General features: G+C 38.9%; 1 protein-coding gene across 1 annotated transcript in view; it reads left to right on the forward strand.

The window, feature by feature from the left end:
• Positions 1 to 19,954, forward strand: part of CWC27 (CWC27 spliceosome associated cyclophilin) — a 231,426-nt gene extending 211,472 nt beyond the window's left edge. Inside the window, exon 14 of the mRNA XM_029216659.1 lies at positions 19,517 to 19,954. Within this exon, the coding sequence (XP_029072492.1) occupies positions 19,517 to 19,679 (163 nt within the window). The 3' untranslated portion in view covers positions 19,680 to 19,954. The remainder of the gene's footprint in view (positions 1 to 19,516) is intronic.
• The last annotated feature ends 897 nt before the right edge of the window (positions 19,955 to 20,851 follow it).

Genomic DNA, 20,851 nt, shown 5'->3' on the forward strand with positions numbered 1-20,851 from the left:
TGGAAATAAAAACAAAAATAAACAAATGGGACCTAATGAAACTTAAATGGTTTTGCACAGCAAAGGAAACCATAAACAAAACAAGAGCCTGAACCAAGATGGCAGAGTAGAAGGACGAGCTCCTGTGAGAACGCCAGAATCACAATTAACTGCTGAACAGTCATCCACAGGAAGACACTGGAACTCACCAGAAAAGATACCCCACATCCAAAGACAAAGGAGAAGCCACAGTGAGATGGTAGGAGGGGTGCAATCACAATAAAATCAAATCCCATAATTTCTGGGTGGGTGACTCACAAACTGGAGAATACTTATCCCACAAAAGTACAACCACTGGAGTGAAGGTTCTGAGCCCCACATCAGGCTTCTGAACCTGGGGATCCAGCAACAGGAGGAGGAATTCCTAGAGAATCAGACTTTGAAGGCTAGTGGGATGTGATTGCAGGACTCTGACAGGACTGGGGGAAAAAGAGACTCCACTCTTGGAGGGCACACACAAAGTAGTGAGTGCATCGGGACCCAGGGGAAAGAGCAGTGACCCCATAGGAGACTGAACCAGACCTACCTGCTAGTGTTGGAGGGTATCCTGCAGAGGCAGTAGGTGGCTGTGGCTCACTGTGAAGACAAGGACACTGGCAGCAGAAGTTCTGGGAAGTACTCCTTGGCATGAGCCCTCCCAGAGTCCGCCATTAGCCCCACCAAAGAGCCTGCAGGCTCCAGTGTTGGGTCACCTCAGGCCAAACAACCAACAGGGTGGGAACCCAGCCCCAACCATCAGCAGTCAAGTGGATTAAAGTTTTACTGAGCTCTGCCCACCAGAGCAACAGCCAGCTCTACCCACCACCAGTTCCTTCCATCAGAAAACTTGCACAAGCCTCTTAGATAGCCTCATCCACCAGAGGGCACACAGCAGAAGCAAGAACTACAATCCTGCATCCTGTGGAACAACAACCACAGTCACAGAAAGACAGACAAGATGAAAAGGCAGAGGGCTATGTACCAGATGGAGGAACAAGATAAAACCCCAGAAAAACAACTAAATGAAGTGGAGATAGGCAACCTTCCAGAAAAAGAATTCAGAGTAATGATAATGAAGATGATCCAGGACCTTGGAAAAAGAATGGAGGCAAAGATTGAGAAGATGCAAGAAATATTTAACAAAAACCTAGAAGAATTAAAGAACAAACAAACAGAGATGAACAATACAATAACTGAAATGAAAAATACACTAGAAGGAATCAATAGCAGAAAAACTGAGGCAGAAGAATGGATACGTGGCCTGGAAGACAGAATGGTGGAATTTACTGCTGCTGAACAGAATAATGAAAAAGAATGAAAAGAAAGGAAGACAGCCTAAGAGACCTCTGGGACAACATTAAACACAACAACATTCCCATTACAGGGGTCCCAGAAGGACAAGAGAGAGAGAAAGGACCTGAGAAAATATTTGAAGAGGTTATAGTCGAAAACTTCCCTAACATGGGAAAGGAAATAGCCACCCAAGCCCAGGAAGCGCAGAGAGTCCCATACAGGATAAACCCAAGGAGAAACACGCCGAGACACATAATAATCAAATTGGCAAAAATTAAAGACAAAGAAAATTATTGAAAGCAGCAAGGGAAATACAACAAATAACATACAAGGGAACTCCCATAAGATTAACAGCTGATTTCTCAGAAGAAATCCTACAAGCCAGAAGGGAGTGGCATGATATACTTAAAGTGATGAAAGGGAAGAACCTACAACCAAGATTACTCTACCCGGCAATGATCTCATTCAGATTCGACAGAGAAATCAAAAGCTTTACAGACAAGCAAAAGCTAAGAGAATTCAGCACCACCAAACCAGCTCTGCAACAAATGCTCAAGGAACTTCTCTAAGTGGGAAACACAAGAGAAGAAAAGGACCTACAAAAACAAACCCAAAACAATTAAGAAAATGGTCATAGGAACATACATATTGATAATTACCTTAAATGTAAATGGACTAAATGCTCCAACCAAAAGACACAGGCTTGCTGAATGGATACAAAAACAAGACCCATATATATGCTGTCTACAAGAGACCCACTTCAGACCTAGGGACACATACAGACTGAAAGTGAGGGGATGGAAAAAGATATTCCATGCAAATGGAAATCAAAGAAAGGTGGAATAGCAATACTCATATCAGATAAAATAGACTTCAAAATAAAGAATGTTACAAGCGACAAGGAAGGACACTACATAATGATAAAGGGATCAATCCAAGAAGAAGATATAACAATTATAAATATATATGCACCCAACATAGGAGCACCTCAATACATAAGGCAACTGCTAACAGCTATAAAAGGGGAAATCGACAGTAACATAATAATAGTGGGGGACTTTAACACCTCACTTACACCAATGGACAGATCATCCAAAATGAAAATAAATAAGGAAACAGAAGCTTTAAATGACACAAAAGACCAGATAGATTTAATTGATATTTATAGGACATTCATCCAAAAATAGCAGATTACACTTTCTTCTCAAGTGCACACAGAGCATTCTCCAGGATAGATCACATCTTGGGTCACAAATCAAGCCTCAGTAAATTTAAGAAAATTGAAATCATATCAAGCATCTTTTTTGACCACAACACTATGAGATTAGAAATGAACTACAGGGAAAAAAACGTAAAAAAACACAAACACAAGGAGGCTAAACAATACGTTACTAAATAACCAAGAGATCACTGAAGAAATCAAAGAGGAAATCAAAAAATACATAGCGACAAATGACAATGAAAACAGGATGATCCAAAACCTATGGGATGCAGCAAAACCAGTTCTAAGAGGGAAGTTTATAGCTAACAAGCCTACCTCAAGAAACAAGAAAAATCTCAAATAAACAATCTAACCTTACACCTAAAGGAACTAGAGAAAGAAGAACAAACAAAACCCAAAGTTAGCAGAAGGAAAGAAATCATAAAGATCAGAGCAGAAATAAATGAAATGGAAACAAAGGAAACAATAGCAAAGATCAATAAAACTAAAAGCTGGTTCTTTGAGAAGATAAACAAAATTGATAAACCATTAGCCAGACTCATCAAGAGGGAGAGGACTCAAATCAATAAAATTAGAAATGAAAAAGGAGAAGTTACAACAGACACCACAGAAATACAAATCATCCTAAGAGACTACTACAAGCAACTCTATGCCAATTAAATGGACAACCTGGAAGAAATGGACAAATTCTTAGAAAGGTATAACCTTCCAAGACTTAACCAGGAAGAAATAGAAAATATGAACAGATGAATCACAAGCACTGAAATTGAAACTGTGATTAAAAACCTTCCAACAAACAAACGTCCAGGACCAGATGGCTTCACAGGTGAATTCTATCAAACATTTAGAGAAGAGCTAACACCTATCCTGCTGAAACTCTTCCAAAAATTGCAGAGGAAGAAACACTCCCAAACTCATTCTATGAGGCCACCATCACCCTGATACTAAAACCAGATAAAGATACTACAAAAAGAGAAAATTACAGACCAATATCACTGATGAGTATAGATGCAAAAATCCTCAACAAAATACTAGCAAACAGAATCCAACAACACATTAAAAGGATCATACACTATAATCAAGTGGGATTTATCCCAGGGATGCAAGGCTTTTTCAATATATGCAAATCAATCAATGTGATACACCATATTAACAAATTGAAGAAGAAAAACCTTATGATAATCTCAATAGATGCAGAAAAAGCTTTTCACAAAATTCAACACCCATTTATGATAAAAACTCTCCATAAAGTGGGCATAGAGGGAAACTACCTCAACATAATAAAGGCCATATATGACAGACCCACAGCAAACATCATTCTCAACGGTGAAAAGCTGAAAGCATTTCCTCTAAGATCAATAAAAAGACAAGGATGTCCATTCTTGCCACTATTATTCAACATAGTTTTGGAAGTCCTAGCCACAGCAATCAGAGAAGAAAAAGAAATAAAAGGAATACAAATTGGAAAAGAAGAAGTAAAACTGTCACTGTTTGCAGATGACATGATACTATACATAGAGAATGTATAGATAACAGAGAATCCTAAAGATTCCACCAGAAAACTACTAGAGCTAATCAATGAATCTGGTAAGGTTGCAATGCAACCTTGTTGTGTGCAATGCACAGCAATCTCTTGCATTCCTATACACTAATGATGAAAAATCTGAAAGAGAAATTAAGGAAACACTCCCATTTACCACTGCAACAAACAGAATAAAATACCTAGGAATAAACCTACCTAGGGAGACAAAAGACCTGTATGCAGAAAACTATAAGACACTGATGAAAGAAATGAAAGATGATACCAAAAGATGGAGAGATATACCATGTTCTAGGATTGGAAGAATCAATATTGTGAAAATGACTATACTACCCAAAGCAACCTACAGATTCAATGCAATCCCTATCCAATTACCAATGGCATTTTTTACAGAACTAGAACAAAAAATCTTAAAATTTGTATGAAAAGAAAAAAATGTATGGAGACACAAAAGACCCCGAATAGCCAAAGCAGTCTTGAGGGAAAAAAGCAGAGCTGGAGGAATCAGACTCCCTGATTTCAGACTATACTACAAAGCTACAGTTACCAAGACAATATAGTACTGGCACAAAAACAGAAATATAGATTAGTGGAACAAGATAGAAAGCCCAGAGATAAACCCATGCACCTATGGTCAGCTAATCTATGACAAAGGAGGCAAGGATATACAATGGAGAAAAGACAGTCTCTTCAATAAGTGGTGCTGGGAAAACTGGACAGCTACATGTAAAAGAATGAAATTAGAACACACCCTAACACCATACACAAAAATAAACTCAAAATGGATTAGAGACCTAAATGTAAGACCGGACACTATAAAACTCTTAGAGGAAAACATAGGAAGAACACTCTGACATAAATCACAGCAAGATCTTTTTTTTTTTTTTGCAGTACATGGGCCTCTCACTGTTGTGGCCTCTCCCGTTGCGGAGCACAGGCTCCGGACTCGCAGGCTCAGCGGCCATGGTTCACAGGCCCAGCCGCTTCACGGCATGTGGGATCTTCCTGGACCACGGCACAAACCCGTGTCCCCTGCATCGGCAGGCGGACTCTCAACCACTGCGCCACCAGGGAAGCCCCGGCAAGATCTTTTTTGATCCACCTCCTAGAGTAATGGAAATAAAAACAAAAATAAACAGATGGGACCTTATGAAACTTAAAAGCTTTTGCACAGCAAAGGAAACCATAAACAAGATGAAGACAGCCCTCAGAATGGGAGAAAATATTTGCAAACGAATCAACGGACAAAGGATTAATCTCCAAAATATATAAATAGCTTATGCAGCTCAATATTAATAAAGCAAACAACCCAATCAAAAAATGGGCAGAAGACCTAAATAGTCATTTCTCCAAAGAAGACATACAGATGGCCAAGAAGCACATGAAAAGCTGCTCAACATCACTAATTATTAGAGAAATGCAAATCAAAACTACAATGAGGTATCACCTCACACCAGTTAGAATGGGCATCCTCAGAAAATCTACTAACAACAAATGCTGGAGAGGGTGTGGAGAAAAGGGAACCCTCTTGCACTGTTGGTGGGAATGTAAATTGATACAGCCACTATGGAGAACAGTATGGAGGTTCCTTAAAAAACTAAAAATAGAATTACCATATGACCCAGCAATCCCACTACTGGGCATATACCCAGAGAAAACCATAATTCAAAAAGACACATGCACCCCAATGTTCATTGCATCACTGTTTACAATAGCCAGGACATGGAAGCAACCTAAATGCCCATCAACAGACAAATGGATAAAGATGTGGTACATATATGCAATGGAATAATAGCCATAAAAAAGAACGAAATTGGGTCATTTGTTGAGACATGGATGAATCTAGAGACTGTCATACAGACTGAAGTCAGAAAGAGAAAAACAAATATCATATATTAACACATATATGTGGAACCTAGAAAAATGGTACAGATGAACCGGTTTGTAGGGCAGAAATTGAGACACAGATGTAGAGAACAAACGTATGGACACCAAGGTGGGGGGAAGCGGCGGGGGGGTCGGGGTGGTGGTGTGATGAATTGGGAGATTGGGATTGACATGTATACACTGATGTGGATAAAATTGATGACTAATAAGAACTTGCTGTATAAAAAAATATATAAAATTCAAAAAAGAAAGAAAAAAAACAAAAGGAAAACACAGCCTATGGAATGGGAGAAAATATTTGCAAACGATGTGACCCACAAGGGCTTAATTTCCGAAATATATAAACAGCTCATATATCTAATGTCAAACAACTCAATCATAAAATAGAGAAAAGATCTAAATAGACATTTTGCCAAACAAGACATACACGTGGCCAAAAGGCACATGAAAAGATGCTCAACGTCACTAATTATTACAGAAATGCAAATCAGAACTACAGTGAGGTACCACCTCACACTAGTTAGAATGGTCATCATTAAAATAACAAATGCTGGAGAGTATGTGGTGAAAAAGGAATCCTCCTACACTGTTGGTGGGAATGTAAATCGGTACAGCCAGTATGGAGAACAGTATGGAGGTTCCTTAAAAAACTAAAAATGGAGCTACATATGATCCTGCAATCTCACTCCTAGGCACAGATCCAGAGAAAACTATAATTCGAAAAGATGCATGCACCCCAATGTTCACTGCAGCACTATTTACAATAGCCAAGACATGGAAGCAACCTAAATGTCCATTGACAGAAGAATGGATAAAGAAGAAGATGTGGTATATATATACAATGGACTATTACTCAGCCATAAAAAAGAATGAAATAAAGCCATTTACAGCAACATGAAGGGACCTGGAGATTATCATACTAAGTGAAGTAAGCCAGACAGCAAACGAGACATACCATATCATATCACTTATATGTGGAATTCTTTTGCCAATGGTACAAATGAACTTATTTACAAAACAGAAATAGACCCACAGACATAGAACACAAACTTATGGTTACCAAAGGGGAAAAGGTGGGGGAGATAAATTAGGAGTTTGGGATTAACATATATATACTATATATAAAATATGTAACCAACAAGGACCTACTGCATAGCACAGGGAACTATACTCAATATTTTGTAATAACCTATATGGGAAAAAACATCTGAAAAAGAATAGATGAATATATGTATAACTGAATCACTTTGCTATACACCTGAAAGTAATACAACATTGTAAATCAACTATAATTCAATTTTTAAAAATACTGTCAAAGTGATCAAAAACAAGGAAATTCTGAGAAATTGCCACAGCCAAGAATCGCTTAAGGAGACATGACAACTAAATCTAAAGTGGTATCCTGAATGGGATCCTAGAACAGAAAAAAGGATGTCAGGTAAAAGTTAAGCATATTAGTTTCCTAGGGCTGCCATAACAAAATACAACAGACTGGGTGGCTTAAACAACAAATATATTTTCTCACAGTTCTGGAAGTCCAAGCTCTAAATGCCAGCAGGGTTGATTTCTGTTGAAATCAACAAAACAGCCGCCTTCTTACCGTTTCCTCACATGGCCCTTTCTGTGTGTGTATGTGCTCCTAGTGTCTCTTCCTCTACTTTTAAGGACGTCAGTTCTCTTGGATTAAGGTCCTACCCATATGACCTCATTTAATTTTAATTACCTCCTTTAAAGGCCCTATCTCCATATACAGTCATATTGGGAGTTAGGGCTTCAACATATGAATTTGGGGGGAATGTAATTTAGTCCACAATACTAGGGAAATCTAAATAAACTTTACTTAATAAGATATCAGTGTTAGTTCATTAAGTGTAAGAAATGTACCATATTAATGTAAGATAGTAATAGGGAAAATTGGTTTAGGGGTATAAGGGAACTGTACTATCTGGTCAGCGTTTCTGTAAATGTAAACCTCTTCTAAAAATAAAAGTAAAATAAATTTTGAGAAATGTTTTTTTCCAAGAGTAAGAAGGTAATGATCTTTCTCAGTAAGATGCCAAAACTATGTTAATTGAAGCAGTGGGAAACAGTACAGGGTAGATTATTCAAGAAATGAAATTGGGACAACTAAATAACTTTGGGGGAAAGAAATTACAATTTTATCTTACCCAAATACTAAAAGAAAATTCTAAATTGATAAAAGATTAACAAGTGAAAAAAGAACTGTAAAAGTGCTAGAAGAAAATATAGGTGGATATTTACATGGTCTTAATGTGAGGAAAGACTTCTTCAGTATGACTCTAAAGACAGACTTAAAGGAAGACACTACTCACTAGCACTGTATAAAAAACTGTAAAGTTCTGTATGGAAGCAAAGAAGGAAGGGAAAAGGAGGGATAGATAGAAGGAAGATAGGAGGTGAAACTCAAAAAACAAATGACAAATTACAAAGTCTATTTGTAGTTTATGTGATAAATAAGGATTTATATTCTTAATATATTAATTCTCACAAATCCATAAAGAGAAGATGAGTATGCCCTTTTTTTTTAATGGGCAAAGGACACAAATATACATGTTGCAAAAGAAATACAAATAGCCAAAAACATTATGGGGGGATGGGGAATGAAAGCAAAAATCAGTTTATTAATCAAAACAAAATAAGGCACTCTGTTGATGAATGAATTGGTATGTCCTTTTTGAAGGGAAGTTAGATCATATATATCAAGTGCCTTAAAAGTGTACAAATCTTTGACCTAAGAATTCTACTTATAGGAATTTATCCTAAGCGTTAGTAAAGATTATTCCAAATGACAGAAATATCTTCAACTAAAAATGGGGGTTTATCAGCATGGGAAGCTTAAGAACTGGAGCTAGGGCATAGCTGGGTCAGAGTTCAGCCAATGTCAGGAATCTCTGTCATCTGGCTCCATTTTCCTCTCATTCCATAGGCAGGCTTCCCACCCAGGAGGTGGCCTCCAGAAGCTCTGGGCTTATGTTTCCATTATGGCCAACCCCATAGTTCCAGAAAAAGTCCTGAGCCAGTTCTGTTTGACCTTGCCGGATTCAAATGCCCATTCCCTGATCTAATCACTGGTTAGTCTGCACAGGCCTATACCATGTGTTCCCTTCCTCAGACAAGGACAAGGGAGTCCCAACCACATGGGCTGACAGTGGGGAAGGGTCATTTCTGAAAGGAAAAGACCAATCTACTGAAAGAAAGAATGTTGAACCAGCGCCCCCCCGCCCCAAAACATTTACTACAAATAAGAAAATCCAAATATTTTTCACATAGATATTATTTGCAGTAATGTTTGTAAAGGTAGAAATTTGAACAAGACTAAGAATCCTAATATAAGGTGGATTTTAAATTATCTGTAGGACCAAATATTAGGCAATGAATACAATGATGTAAAAGTATAGTTATTAAAAAGATGTTTGTGGTGTAGTTCAGTATGAAAAGCAAATTGTAAAATATATGCATTATGACCCATTCAAATATATAGTAAGTTCCCCTACATACCAACAAGTTCTGAGAGCACATTCGTAAATCCAATTTGTTCGTAAGTCCAACAAAGTTAGCCTAGGTACCCAACTAACACAATCGGCTATATAGTACTGTACTGTAATAGGTTTATAATACTTTTCACACAAATAATACATACATAAAAAAACAAACACAAAAAATAAAGAGAACATTTTTAACCTTACAGGACAGTACCTTGAAAAGTAAAGCAGTACAGTACCGCAGCTGGCATACAGGGGCTGGCACCGAGTGAACAGGCAAGAAGAATTACTGACTGGAAGAGGGAGAGGAGGTGGGAGATGGTAGAGCTGAAGGACTGTCAGCAATAGGAGATGAGGGCAAGCTGCAATCTCACTCACACCTGACGTTGATGGCACAGGGTCTGGTTCCTTGCTGGATTCAATTTTATCTACCCTCTTGAAAAACTGATCCAGTGATGTCTGGGTAGTAGTTGTGTTCTTCCTCATCATAGATGACATGGTAGCACTGGATTGCATTTTGAACGGCTGCTGCAACCTTCGTGTACTGTTCTACGTTCGGGTCCTGTGCCTCAAAAAACTAACAGTGCCTCCTCAAATAAAGAAAATCCCCTTGCCATTTCCTGTGTCATGAATCTCTTCGGTTCTTCAGTTACTTCTTCTTCCTCTTATCTCTCTTAGTCCTCTCTCTGGGCCTCCAATTCCATCAGGTCTTCTTTAGTAAGCTCCTCATTATAAGAACGAGCGACGTCTTCCATCTTTTCGCCTCGCTCCACTTTCTCAATTATTTTCACTTTTGTTTCCATCGTTATTGCTTGGCGCTTCTTAGCAGTACCAGCTACATCACAGCTGCTTTTACGCTTGCTTCCAGACATCCTGGGCTTGAAATAAAGATACCGTACTACTATACTCTATACAGTGCTGTACAGTAAAGTACACAAGAGCACAACCACTTGTAGAGGATGCACACACGTGATAATGTACACCACACACGTGAACTAACTTACATGATTGGACAGGCGAATGCACGTTCGCATCTGTGAAAGTTTGCAACTTGAAGGTTCATATGTAGGGGACTTACTATAAGTATATATACATATTTAGACACGCATAGAACAAAGTGTAGGAAGTGATGTGCCTGTATGTTTACAGTAGTTATTGATAAGCTATGGAGTTACAGGTAATTTTTTTGTTTGTTTTTTCTTTTTGCCTCTAAGGATTGCTTTACTTTGCACAAAGAAAAAACATACAAAGACAGTGACTGTATGTTAATCATGCTATGAAAGTTGTAAAAATAAGATTTCTATAATTCTTTCAATCTATAAATAGCTTCTGCCCTTTCAATGGCTTATGGCATGGTGTAGACAGGACATATTATAAATACACATATAAACCTACAGTTAAGTGAGATCAAATAAGTTTTGTATGATAATGTACGTGAAAACACTTTGAAAAAGGGTATGAAGTTTAATGGAATAGTATAAAAATGATAAATATATACAAGATCACTTTATATTAACACCCATACACACAAAATACAAAATAAGTTAAAATGGTAAGTGTTTGGACCACAATTGGAGGCATGATGTTTGAACCTCGTTCTAACTATGTAAATATGGTGCTTATTACCATACCCTCTTCACAGATAAGGAAACAGAGACCTGAAGAGCAATGTGACTTTCCTACAGAAACACCAAATGACTGCATTTTAACTCAAACCCAGGTCTTCTGACTTCAATCCGCAAAAGCTTCCATAAAAGGCATTAGAGAAATTCAAAGGCAAAAGTAGGTCCTGAGGCCCAAGGCAGTCAGATTTTTAGTTGGAAATGGCAGTTAAATTGGGCCTTGAAAGCTCAGGGGACATAAACCAGTGGGAAGGAGGTCGTAGGGCATTCCAGAGAAGTGACATGGACAGAAGTATGCTGTGGCCCATCTCTGATACAGAGCAGGGTGTGGTTTTTTCAAAGGATCAAATGTGGGTTAAACTTAAAAATTATTTTGTCTCACTGAAATTTCTTTTAAAAAAAGCCTGTTTTTGCTTTTCAAATACAAGTCTCCTTTCAAGCCCTCTCCCACCAAAAGAAAAAAAAAAAAAGAAAACTTATAAACTAGATCATTTAAGTTTCTATCCATAGTCCCTTAAGAACGATAACTTAAGTAATAATCAGGGATTATTTAGCTGGGTTTCTTAAGAATTCTAACCGAACAGAGAAATGAGAAGCTGTCAACACACTATACTAAAGACAAATTATGTAGGTGACAAAGTTTCACAAAGAAAGGCAGGACCTTTCAACTCAAGTAGAGGAAGGCTGTCTGAGGACAATATATGTTTTTTTTTTCCCTACCTTATACCTCTAAGGCTGAGTACAGAAGACAAATACCAATCATTAGGCAGTTTAACTGGCTCATTTGAGAAAGATCTGTTGGAGTTTTATAGCATAAACTTAATGGTGGTGGCAATATGTTATTTTAGGTCTTAGACTATTAGCCTTTTCTCTAGTATTGTAGAGTCTGAAGGAAGAGTTAATTATCTGAAAGGTTTATAAACATCCAGTTGACACCTGAACAACATGGAGATTTAAGGCATCCACACTTCGTGCAGTTGAAAATCCACTTATAATTTATAGTTGGCCCTCCATGTACCTGGTTCCTCCATAGGAACAGTTCCACATCTGCACAATCAACCAACCACAGATCATAATAGTGTTATAGTGTTTACTGCTGAAAAACTCCACATGTAAGTGGACCTGCCCATTTCAAATCCATGTTGTTCAAGGGTCAACTGAAATTGCTAAATAATTTGGAATTATCTATTGATACTCAAGGAGAAAGGTGAACAAAACCAGGTTTTTAGAGGTTACTGGCTACCCAGAAACATGTGTTCATTCAGCATTTATTGAGGGCATTCTTCTTGTCAAGGCTTGGTGACTGGTGTTACAAAGGCCAATAAAACAGAGCCATCTGCAGTCTAGTGAGGGAGGCTAAACTAAGACATGTACAGAAGAGGACCTTAACCCTCCTGGAAAAAGAGCAGGACAGGCCAGGAGAGGATTCAGGGACTGGTTTCCAGAGGAGATGACACCTCAACTGAAGCAGGGAGAGAAGTATATCACCATACAGAGGCAGCAAGGAGGCAGGAGAGAGCACGTTCTATACAGGAAACTGCAAGTAATTCAGGATGTCTAGAGCATACGATGTGAAGATGACATAGGAGCTTAGAGAGAGGAACAAAAGCCAAGTCATAGAGGCTACATAAGAAATTTGAGTTTCATTGTTTAGACAATAGGGAACCACTGAAGGATTCAAAACAGGACAGTTTTCATGGCTAAATCTGAATTTTTGAAAAATACATATGTAACAGAAAATACCTGGATATCATCATCAATCATAAAGGCAGTCCTTAGTAATTTGATGCCTGCGAAGAGACTGCCAGACATCCACCCTTAGAGTGTCAGGCTCTTTGGCTCTGCTCCTCTTGGACCTCCAGCTGAACGGTGTGTCCCTACCTAGCATCCTCATTTTAGGATGTATAGGAAGAAATTGGGACTAATTCCAGAGAGCAATGATTAAAGGCAATAAAGGGATAAAAATTTACAGTGAAAATTAATTGCCTTTTTGGGTTTTTTTTGCGGTACGCGGGCTTCTCACTGTTGTGGCCTCTCCCATTGTGGAGCACAGGCTCCGGATGCGCAGGCTCAGCGGCCATGGCTCACGGGCCCAGCCACTCCGCGGCATGTGGGATCTTCCCGGATCGGGGCACGAACCCGTGTCCCCTGCATCGGCAGGCGGACTCTCAACCACTGTGCCACTAGGGAAGCCCCAAATTGCCTTTTTTTTAAAGCAAGTGTTCACCTAGTAGAGAGGTGTCTTTTCCCAAAGAGGCTCCCACATGGCTCAAGACATTTTTGGAACTTCTTTTCTAATTGCATTATAGGCCAGCCTGGGAGCCACACAGATTATCATTCTTGTCTCTTTATAGTTGCCTTTTCAAAATGCTGTATTCCAAAATAAGCACTGCCCAATCTGATTTTTTTTTATCCTATTCACTAGACTTAGCACTGAATTAACTTTTGATTTATTCCTGAAGTTAAATACATCTTCACAAGATGAAAGTTTGTTACCTCTGAAGACATGCAGTCAAGTACCTGGTCAACTACTTACCAGCTACAAGTTTCTTGACCATGAATCTTTCAGGTTGCCTGTGAAATGGAGGTGAATAACATACTTCCCACCTACCCCACATAGTTATTGTGAAGACAATACCAGACATGTGAAGGCTCTTCATAGACTGCTGTGTCAGAGGATGCTCTTCTTATTGTGCCCTCACATTTTGCAGGCAGTTCCAAAATGTACATTTGTTCTGGTGCCTGTGTGTTCATCTCCCCTAACAGATTGTTCACTTTAGGAGAGCAGGGCCTGGGTCCTATTTGGTTTTATTTCCCTGTTGTCTGACACTGGGTCTCACACATAAAAAGGCTCCAATATTTGTTGAATGAATAATTCAGTGTAGCTCCTTGCCTTTTCCTCAGACTACATTTAAGAAATGGATAATACACTTGAGATTACTCAGTTAAAATAGGCTCAGAAGCCGCTTAAGCTTCTTTAAGTATGTGAGTAGTTTGTCATTAGGAACCAGCTGTCCTTCATCTCTGAAGAGGCCAGAACAAATGGCTAATGAACTCACGCTGAAAGCCTAAAGACTCTTAAACTTTAATGCTGTGGTCCTAACTTTGGCTATATTTTTAGATCACCAGGGAAAAAACTTTAGATTACTGATGCTAGAGCCCCATCCTGAGACAATTAAATCAGTACCTCTAGAGGTGGAGGCCCAGTGTTGATAGTTTTAAAAACTACCCAAGTGATTGTAATGTGCAGCCTGCGTTTGTTGCTGGGCTCTGGGATTAGACTTTGAGAAATATTGCCTTAAAAGAAATCCTATCTAGTTCTACATTAGGTACCATAGGAAATGGGAAAGAACATAAGGCATGCTCCCACCACAGTCTACAAGGAATAAAAACTAGCCATCACTGATCTGAGAGCAGTGGAAAAGCAGCAATCAGTGTGTGCTGAGCTATGAGAGGTCGTGAAAAGGTAGACCTGTGAAGAGCTCCAGACTTTCTGCAGAACCTGTTAGACATTTTAAAAGTTTATCATAGGGGGCTTCCCTGGTGGCGCAGTGGTTGAGCGTCCGCCTGCCGATGCAGGGGACACGGGTTCGTGCCCCGGTCCGGGAAGATCCCACATGCCGCGGAGCGGCTGGGCCCGTGAGCCATGGCCGCTGAGCCTGCGCGTCCGGAGCCTGTGCTCCGCAACGGGAGAGGCCACAGCAGTGAGAGGCCCGCGTACCGCAAAATAAATAAATAAATAAAAGTTTATCATAGAAATAAAAGACAGTCCCTGCCCACAAAAGAAGGCTAACTGTTAGGTTAGCAAACCAGCTAGTTCTAGCCAGCGGTCCTGGCCAATACAGAGGGTTTAAAGGCTTTGATTCCCAGCACCAATCACCATTCTGAGGACTGAGAACTCAACTGTGAACAAGACTCAAACTGTCTCAAATAACTGATATTCACAACTAAGTGAACAGGCAATTACAAAATGGTGAGGGTTGATGAAAGAAACAAAATTAAGTTGGTGAGATAGGAAGATCCAGTCATTTGAGGGTTTTAAGGGTCGGGCTCAGCTATTTCAGTGGATTACAATAGCCGATAGTTTCTGGTCAAAGGGATGCTAAAAGGAGATATATAAGAAAGATTATTTTAGAACCTTTGGAGGTTAGAAGAAGGAGAAATAGTACAGACATAAAATAGTGAAGACACCTACAGCAATCTAAGGGTAGAGTGGTAAGTTTCTATATTAGGGAGACTTGGAAAGGGGAAAGAGTGTTTTATAGAATTTCTGGTGAAAAAGATAGCTGTTTATGTTACATAAGCATAAATAATTTAAATGCATTTCAGTCTGAAATGACTTATTAATATTGAATTCTATATTTCACTTACTGTATGTCTGAGAATTATACCTCTCTTGCTTTCCCAATTAATATTAACTGCTGTCATATCTTAATCTACCTTACAATTGAATGAGAGTTTTTAAAAATGTATGTCAAATTAGTCAAGGTCCAGGTCCTTTTCGAAGACTCTCTTGTTTACTTTTGTTTATAATTCCACACAGTCTCATACAAAAAAAGAAAAAGAATAAACTTACTTGTTTTGGGGCTGTACCCCTCAGGTCTGCAAGCCTTGTAGTTGCCCAACCGTGAGACCAAAGAAAGAGCCTGGAAACAGCGAAAGAGACATCCAAGGTGTACTGGATAGGGAATCTTACAAGTCAGAAGCAAAATGTCCTGGAGCGACACCCCACCTATAAGGCAGACAGCAGGCAGGATGCAGCAGCACTTAGCTACTGCAGGGGAGAAGGAGGTTACCATTTATAGGGGGAATTGATGTCAGGTTGGCTCATCAGTTACCAGGGAAACCAGCAGAGGAGCATGTCCCCTCTCAGCCCCTCAGGTTAACAATCGTCAGTGGGGCAGATGTTTCCCTTTGATAACCTAGCTTGGTGGAGTGGTTCTGGTCTAAGCATTAAACGATAACCACCTGGGGCGGGGCAAACACGTAGGCAGTTAGCGTTAAGGCTCTGTGATTAAGAGGGAAGATCAGTCATGTGAGTAGGTGAAGTAGGGACTGGTTGAGCAGGGGATGTATAGAGAGCAAGAGAACCGCCATCTTGAGTGGCCTGGTCATACACAGCCTCTATGAAAATGGTAAGCCTCCATATTTCTATAACCACTAAAGTCAATGTTCTTACTTGAGAATCTGATCTTATGAAAAATTGTTATTAATCAGAACTAAACTTTTGTCTTTGCCTTCAAATGAACAAGTTCTAAAATTTTCATATGTAAATGATCAGTGTGTGATTCCAAAAGCTTCACTGCTCTTGTTGGGCCAATTCTATGACCAGTCACAGAGTGGATAGTATTGAGTTATTGGTACATACAAGATTGTAAACTACCAGACCTTATGTACTTGAATTAAGTCTGTATAATAAGTCTGCATGTGTATTCTCACAGGAGACTGTAAATGTGGGCATGCTTTCAATTCATGCAGTCTGTGATTTATGGAGGCACACAGGTCAGGAGTTTATTATGCTGAAAATCATAATAACTGTTTTGTTTTGCTTTTTAAAATGAAGTGACCGAAGCATGTTGAAAGATAAATGGGTGAAGCATTTTGATTATGTTTTTGTTTCAATTAAAGATTAAATATTATGCTGAGTAACCAGCCATGCTAAGCATTATGATATTAAAGCTGAAGTAATTTGTAAGCTGATAGCCCCTTCTTTCCTCCGGGTTTAGGTTTGTTATTAATCACAATGTTGGACTTGTTTAGTGCAGTGATGTATGAAACAAACAGTTGAAAAAGACAGCTACTTTACAGCTTTCTGTTCTTGCAGATTTGTAGGAAAATCTGTTTCTTTTTGTGGACTTTGTGCTGTTGTTCCCATGTCTAGTTTTCATTTCTTATATCAAAGCCAACTAGATCTAGTAGTTGTAAGATCCTCTCATGGCACAGAAAGGAGGAAGTTGCCTTTTTATGGTTTTATTTGACAAATTCTGGTAAAGTCATTTTTGAAACATGGACAGTCCCTACTAGAAATGATTATAACAAAAGACCCATCTGTCTTTGGGGGCAGAGAAAGGGATAATTTTTAAAATAGAAGAATGTGTATATGGAGAAGTATTAATAAGTTAAATAATATAGTGGGTTTTGTATTTTTATATCAGTATAGGAGTACTGAATAAAATTGTTTTGAAGGGAATAAGATTCCAGCTATTTTCTGGTTTGGGGTTAGGCATTTGGAAATCATTTGGAAAGCTGCTGCGCACTTACCGAAATACAGTGTAGGAGTCTGGGCTCCCCATGACGTGTGATAAGGACCTTTAACAGGACAGTCCTGCCACACTTCTAAACTTAGTCCTCATCAGTGGTAATACACTTACAATTTCTGAAGAGCTCACTCTAGGCAATGCTGCATAGATTGTAAGGAGTATCAAAGAAAAAGACCACCTCTCAATACCTGAAAAAAAAAAAAAGCTCAATTTATTACTTTAATAAGAAAGAGCTTGCTTTTAGACACAGTCTCTCTGAGCAAAGCAGGTTGCAAACCTTACGTAGAGTTTTGGGGTCAGGGATTGTTTAGGGGTTAATATCAGCCTCAGAAGCACCATTATTCAGGAGAGACTGCTGGTGATTGGCTGGCTTTCAGAAGCATGTCACTGGCGTGGGTCTGCCACTGGCCAACTTTCAAAAGCATGAGGCTGTCACTGATTATTTGGCTTTCAGAGGTGTATTTACTGAAGTGAGTTATCACTGATCATTTTGGCCTAGGCAAGTCACCATTAATTGATTAAATCCTGTTTGATTGATTCAGTCTGGTTATAGTGGTCACTTGCTACCATGGCTGGAGAATAATTATCCTTTTGCTAGGAGTTGGGGCTTGTTTTATTCTCAGACGCTAATACTCAAACAGTGTAGAAAATTGAAAGCACAAGAAAATCAGACTCTGAGTACTCCATCTAAATAAGCAATAATCCTATGCTGCGCCTTCTAAGTGAGGTTGTTTCCAAGGTTAAGTCCATGGAAGTAGAAAAAGTCAGCAGTTCTCATGTGTGATATTGCATGTTATGAAATCTGATGCAAATAATATATTATTAATAATAAAGTACAGAGATGCAAATGGGCTTTACCTCAGTAAGTAAGAGTAGACTCTAGTTCATCCATATAATAATGTCACTCATACTCATTGCATTCTAATAAGCTTTTCTGGGAAGGAAGAGGTGGTAAGATAAAACTTGTCAACCCGGTGAACAGTCAACCCTACCGAACTCTTTGCAATTGTAGTATCATTAATATTGTAACATTTCATTTCCCTCACAAAATCGTTTTAGGATTCTTCAAAATCTAAGTATATCCATGGGAATTTTTAACAAAATTAAACTTCCCTCCGCATTTGTGGTACTGCAGGAAGAAAGGGTAGGGGAATCTCTGCTAGTACCTATTGCCCAATCCCTGCTCATATAGGGAAATAGAAATCACTGTAATATGTGGGTTTCATCTGCAAGTTACAACTGACATGTGGGGAGTGTTAACCCTTCAGGCGGTTTATCCCCATCTGCTGTGATAAAGTGTTGGGTGCGCCTATTTTTAAAATTGCTTAAATATTTAGTGGGGAAAGCCTTAGTAGTTTTGTTTATATATAAAAACTGATCTTTCCTCTTTCCAAATTCATTCACCTGCCCTAGAATCTGGTTTTGGGACCTCCCTATTTATTCCCGGCACCTCCTAATGGGAGGCAGAGCTAATCACTTACGTATTTCTCTGCTGCTAAGCATAGCCAGCTTACAACCACTTAGGATTCAAGCACATGTTGAGACCTTAAGACCAGTAAGCATTTGATAAAGTAGGAAAGCAGGGTGGTTAGATTTGCTGTAATCAACAGTAGGAGGAGGAGGTTAGTCCATGGAGCCGTGCCAAAAGCTCAGTTTCTTTTTGTACAAAAAATTTTTTAAACTGAGCAATTCCCCAGAAAAGGGATTCATTACACCATTTGAACAGGAATTTTCTGAACACATTCCCTACTTGACCCATTTAACTACTGAAAACAAAACAAAACAAAACCAGATAGGGCTGGTTTAACGTCGGGAGTTTTGCTCTGCAACCTGGCTGAGTGTGCTCTTTAAAGGAAGCTGGAAGAATGTTCTCTGAGTTTAGTTGAAGGAAGACTTTTAACCTCCCATCAGGAAAGGAACCTCGAGTAAAGTCTGAAGCAAAGAGACTCACTACTAGAAATACAAACCAACAAAACAAACTCCAGACATGTTTTTCAAATTTAAGTGTTTTCTGAGAAGTTGGCATCCATGTGGTATAAGCACCAGTAAACAATAAACCCATCTTGGTGTTTTGTACCCTTTTGGTTCATCATGCCAAGACAAGTGTAGTGTAGAATTTCTACTTTCAGTTCTCATGCAAAAATCAGTGAACCATCTCTCTCCCACTTTAGGATGTCGCATGTACTTCAGTTTGAGGATAAAAGCAGAAAAGTGAAAGATGCAAGCATGCAAGATTCAGACACGTTTGAAATCTATGATCCTCGGAATCCAGTGAATAAAAGAAGAAGGGAAGAAAGCAAAAAGCTGATGAGAGAGAAAAAAGAAAGAAGATAAAATGAGAGTAATGATAAACCAGAACTAGCTGGAAATGTGCCTGCAATAAATGGCCTTAAAACAGCCATTGTTCCCAACAGCATCACTTAAGGGTGTGAAAAGAAGCATTTTTGAACTTGTCGTCTGGTTTTGAAAAACAATTATCTTGTTATGTAAATTGTGGAATGATGTAAGCAAATGCTTTTGGTTACTGGTACATGTTTTTTTTCCCCTAATTGAGCTTTTATATTGCTAAATCTGAAATAAAATCACTTTCCTTCTAGTTTACATGTTAACCATTTGCAGAATGTACAAATCTGTATCTTTTTACCCTAAAATATGTGACGGCTTCGTTTTCAAGATTTTTTATAAGACATCTTTACAGAAAAAATATTTAAGGGAAACCTCTTTGGCATTCTGTTACCACAGCACTAACTTTGAAATATGATTTTTAAATTATGTAATATAAAGATTGATGGTTTTGTTTTGCATATAAATATCTAAAAATAGCCAAATCAGTAAGACTCAATAGCCTTATATCTTAAGAAACCCCTAAGTGAATGTTCACGCCTGCGTCTAGGCCAATGCAGTCAAGACAATAACACACTAGGTAATGTCAGCCAAGCTTATTGCACACCCTGGCCTGACCCCAGGCTACCGGCTCACTCCTCTGCCCTTCTCAGCACAGCAATGGCAGGAGCACATGCAGAGGTCCCATCCTGGCAATAGAACTTATTAAGAATTTAGCCTTTTATGACAATCAGTCATGCTGGTTATTTACTATATATTATCTGTACTATTTAGTCAGTGTTTTCTAGAATCTGAATGCCAAGATTATACCACAGGATAACTTCCAGTTACCTAGTAAAACCTCACCAGCCACGTCTTTTCAGGTAGTGTCTCATCAGCTCTCTCTTTTGAAGTGGAATCCAATAGGCTTTCTTTAGAGCGCCTGCTCTCACAACGTAGCCCCAGACGCTACACTAGAGCAGCAGCAGCATCACTTACAGCCATGTTAGAAATTCAAATTCCTGCCATACTACCCACCACCATTATCCCCATCCAGACTAATGGATCTGAAACTTAGATCATAGAAGGCTTGTTAAACAGACCGCTGGCTTCACTGCTGGTGATCCAATCTTTGGAGACTGACAATATCTAGTGAAGTTAAAAATGTTCATATCCAGTGATCC

Source organism: Monodon monoceros, unplaced genomic scaffold (assembly GCF_005190385.1).
Source record: "Monodon monoceros isolate NGI ecotype Baffin Bay Population unplaced genomic scaffold, NGI_Narwhal_1 Super_Scaffold_12, whole genome shotgun sequence".
Taxonomy (NCBI): domain Eukaryota; kingdom Metazoa; phylum Chordata; class Mammalia; order Artiodactyla; family Monodontidae; genus Monodon; species Monodon monoceros.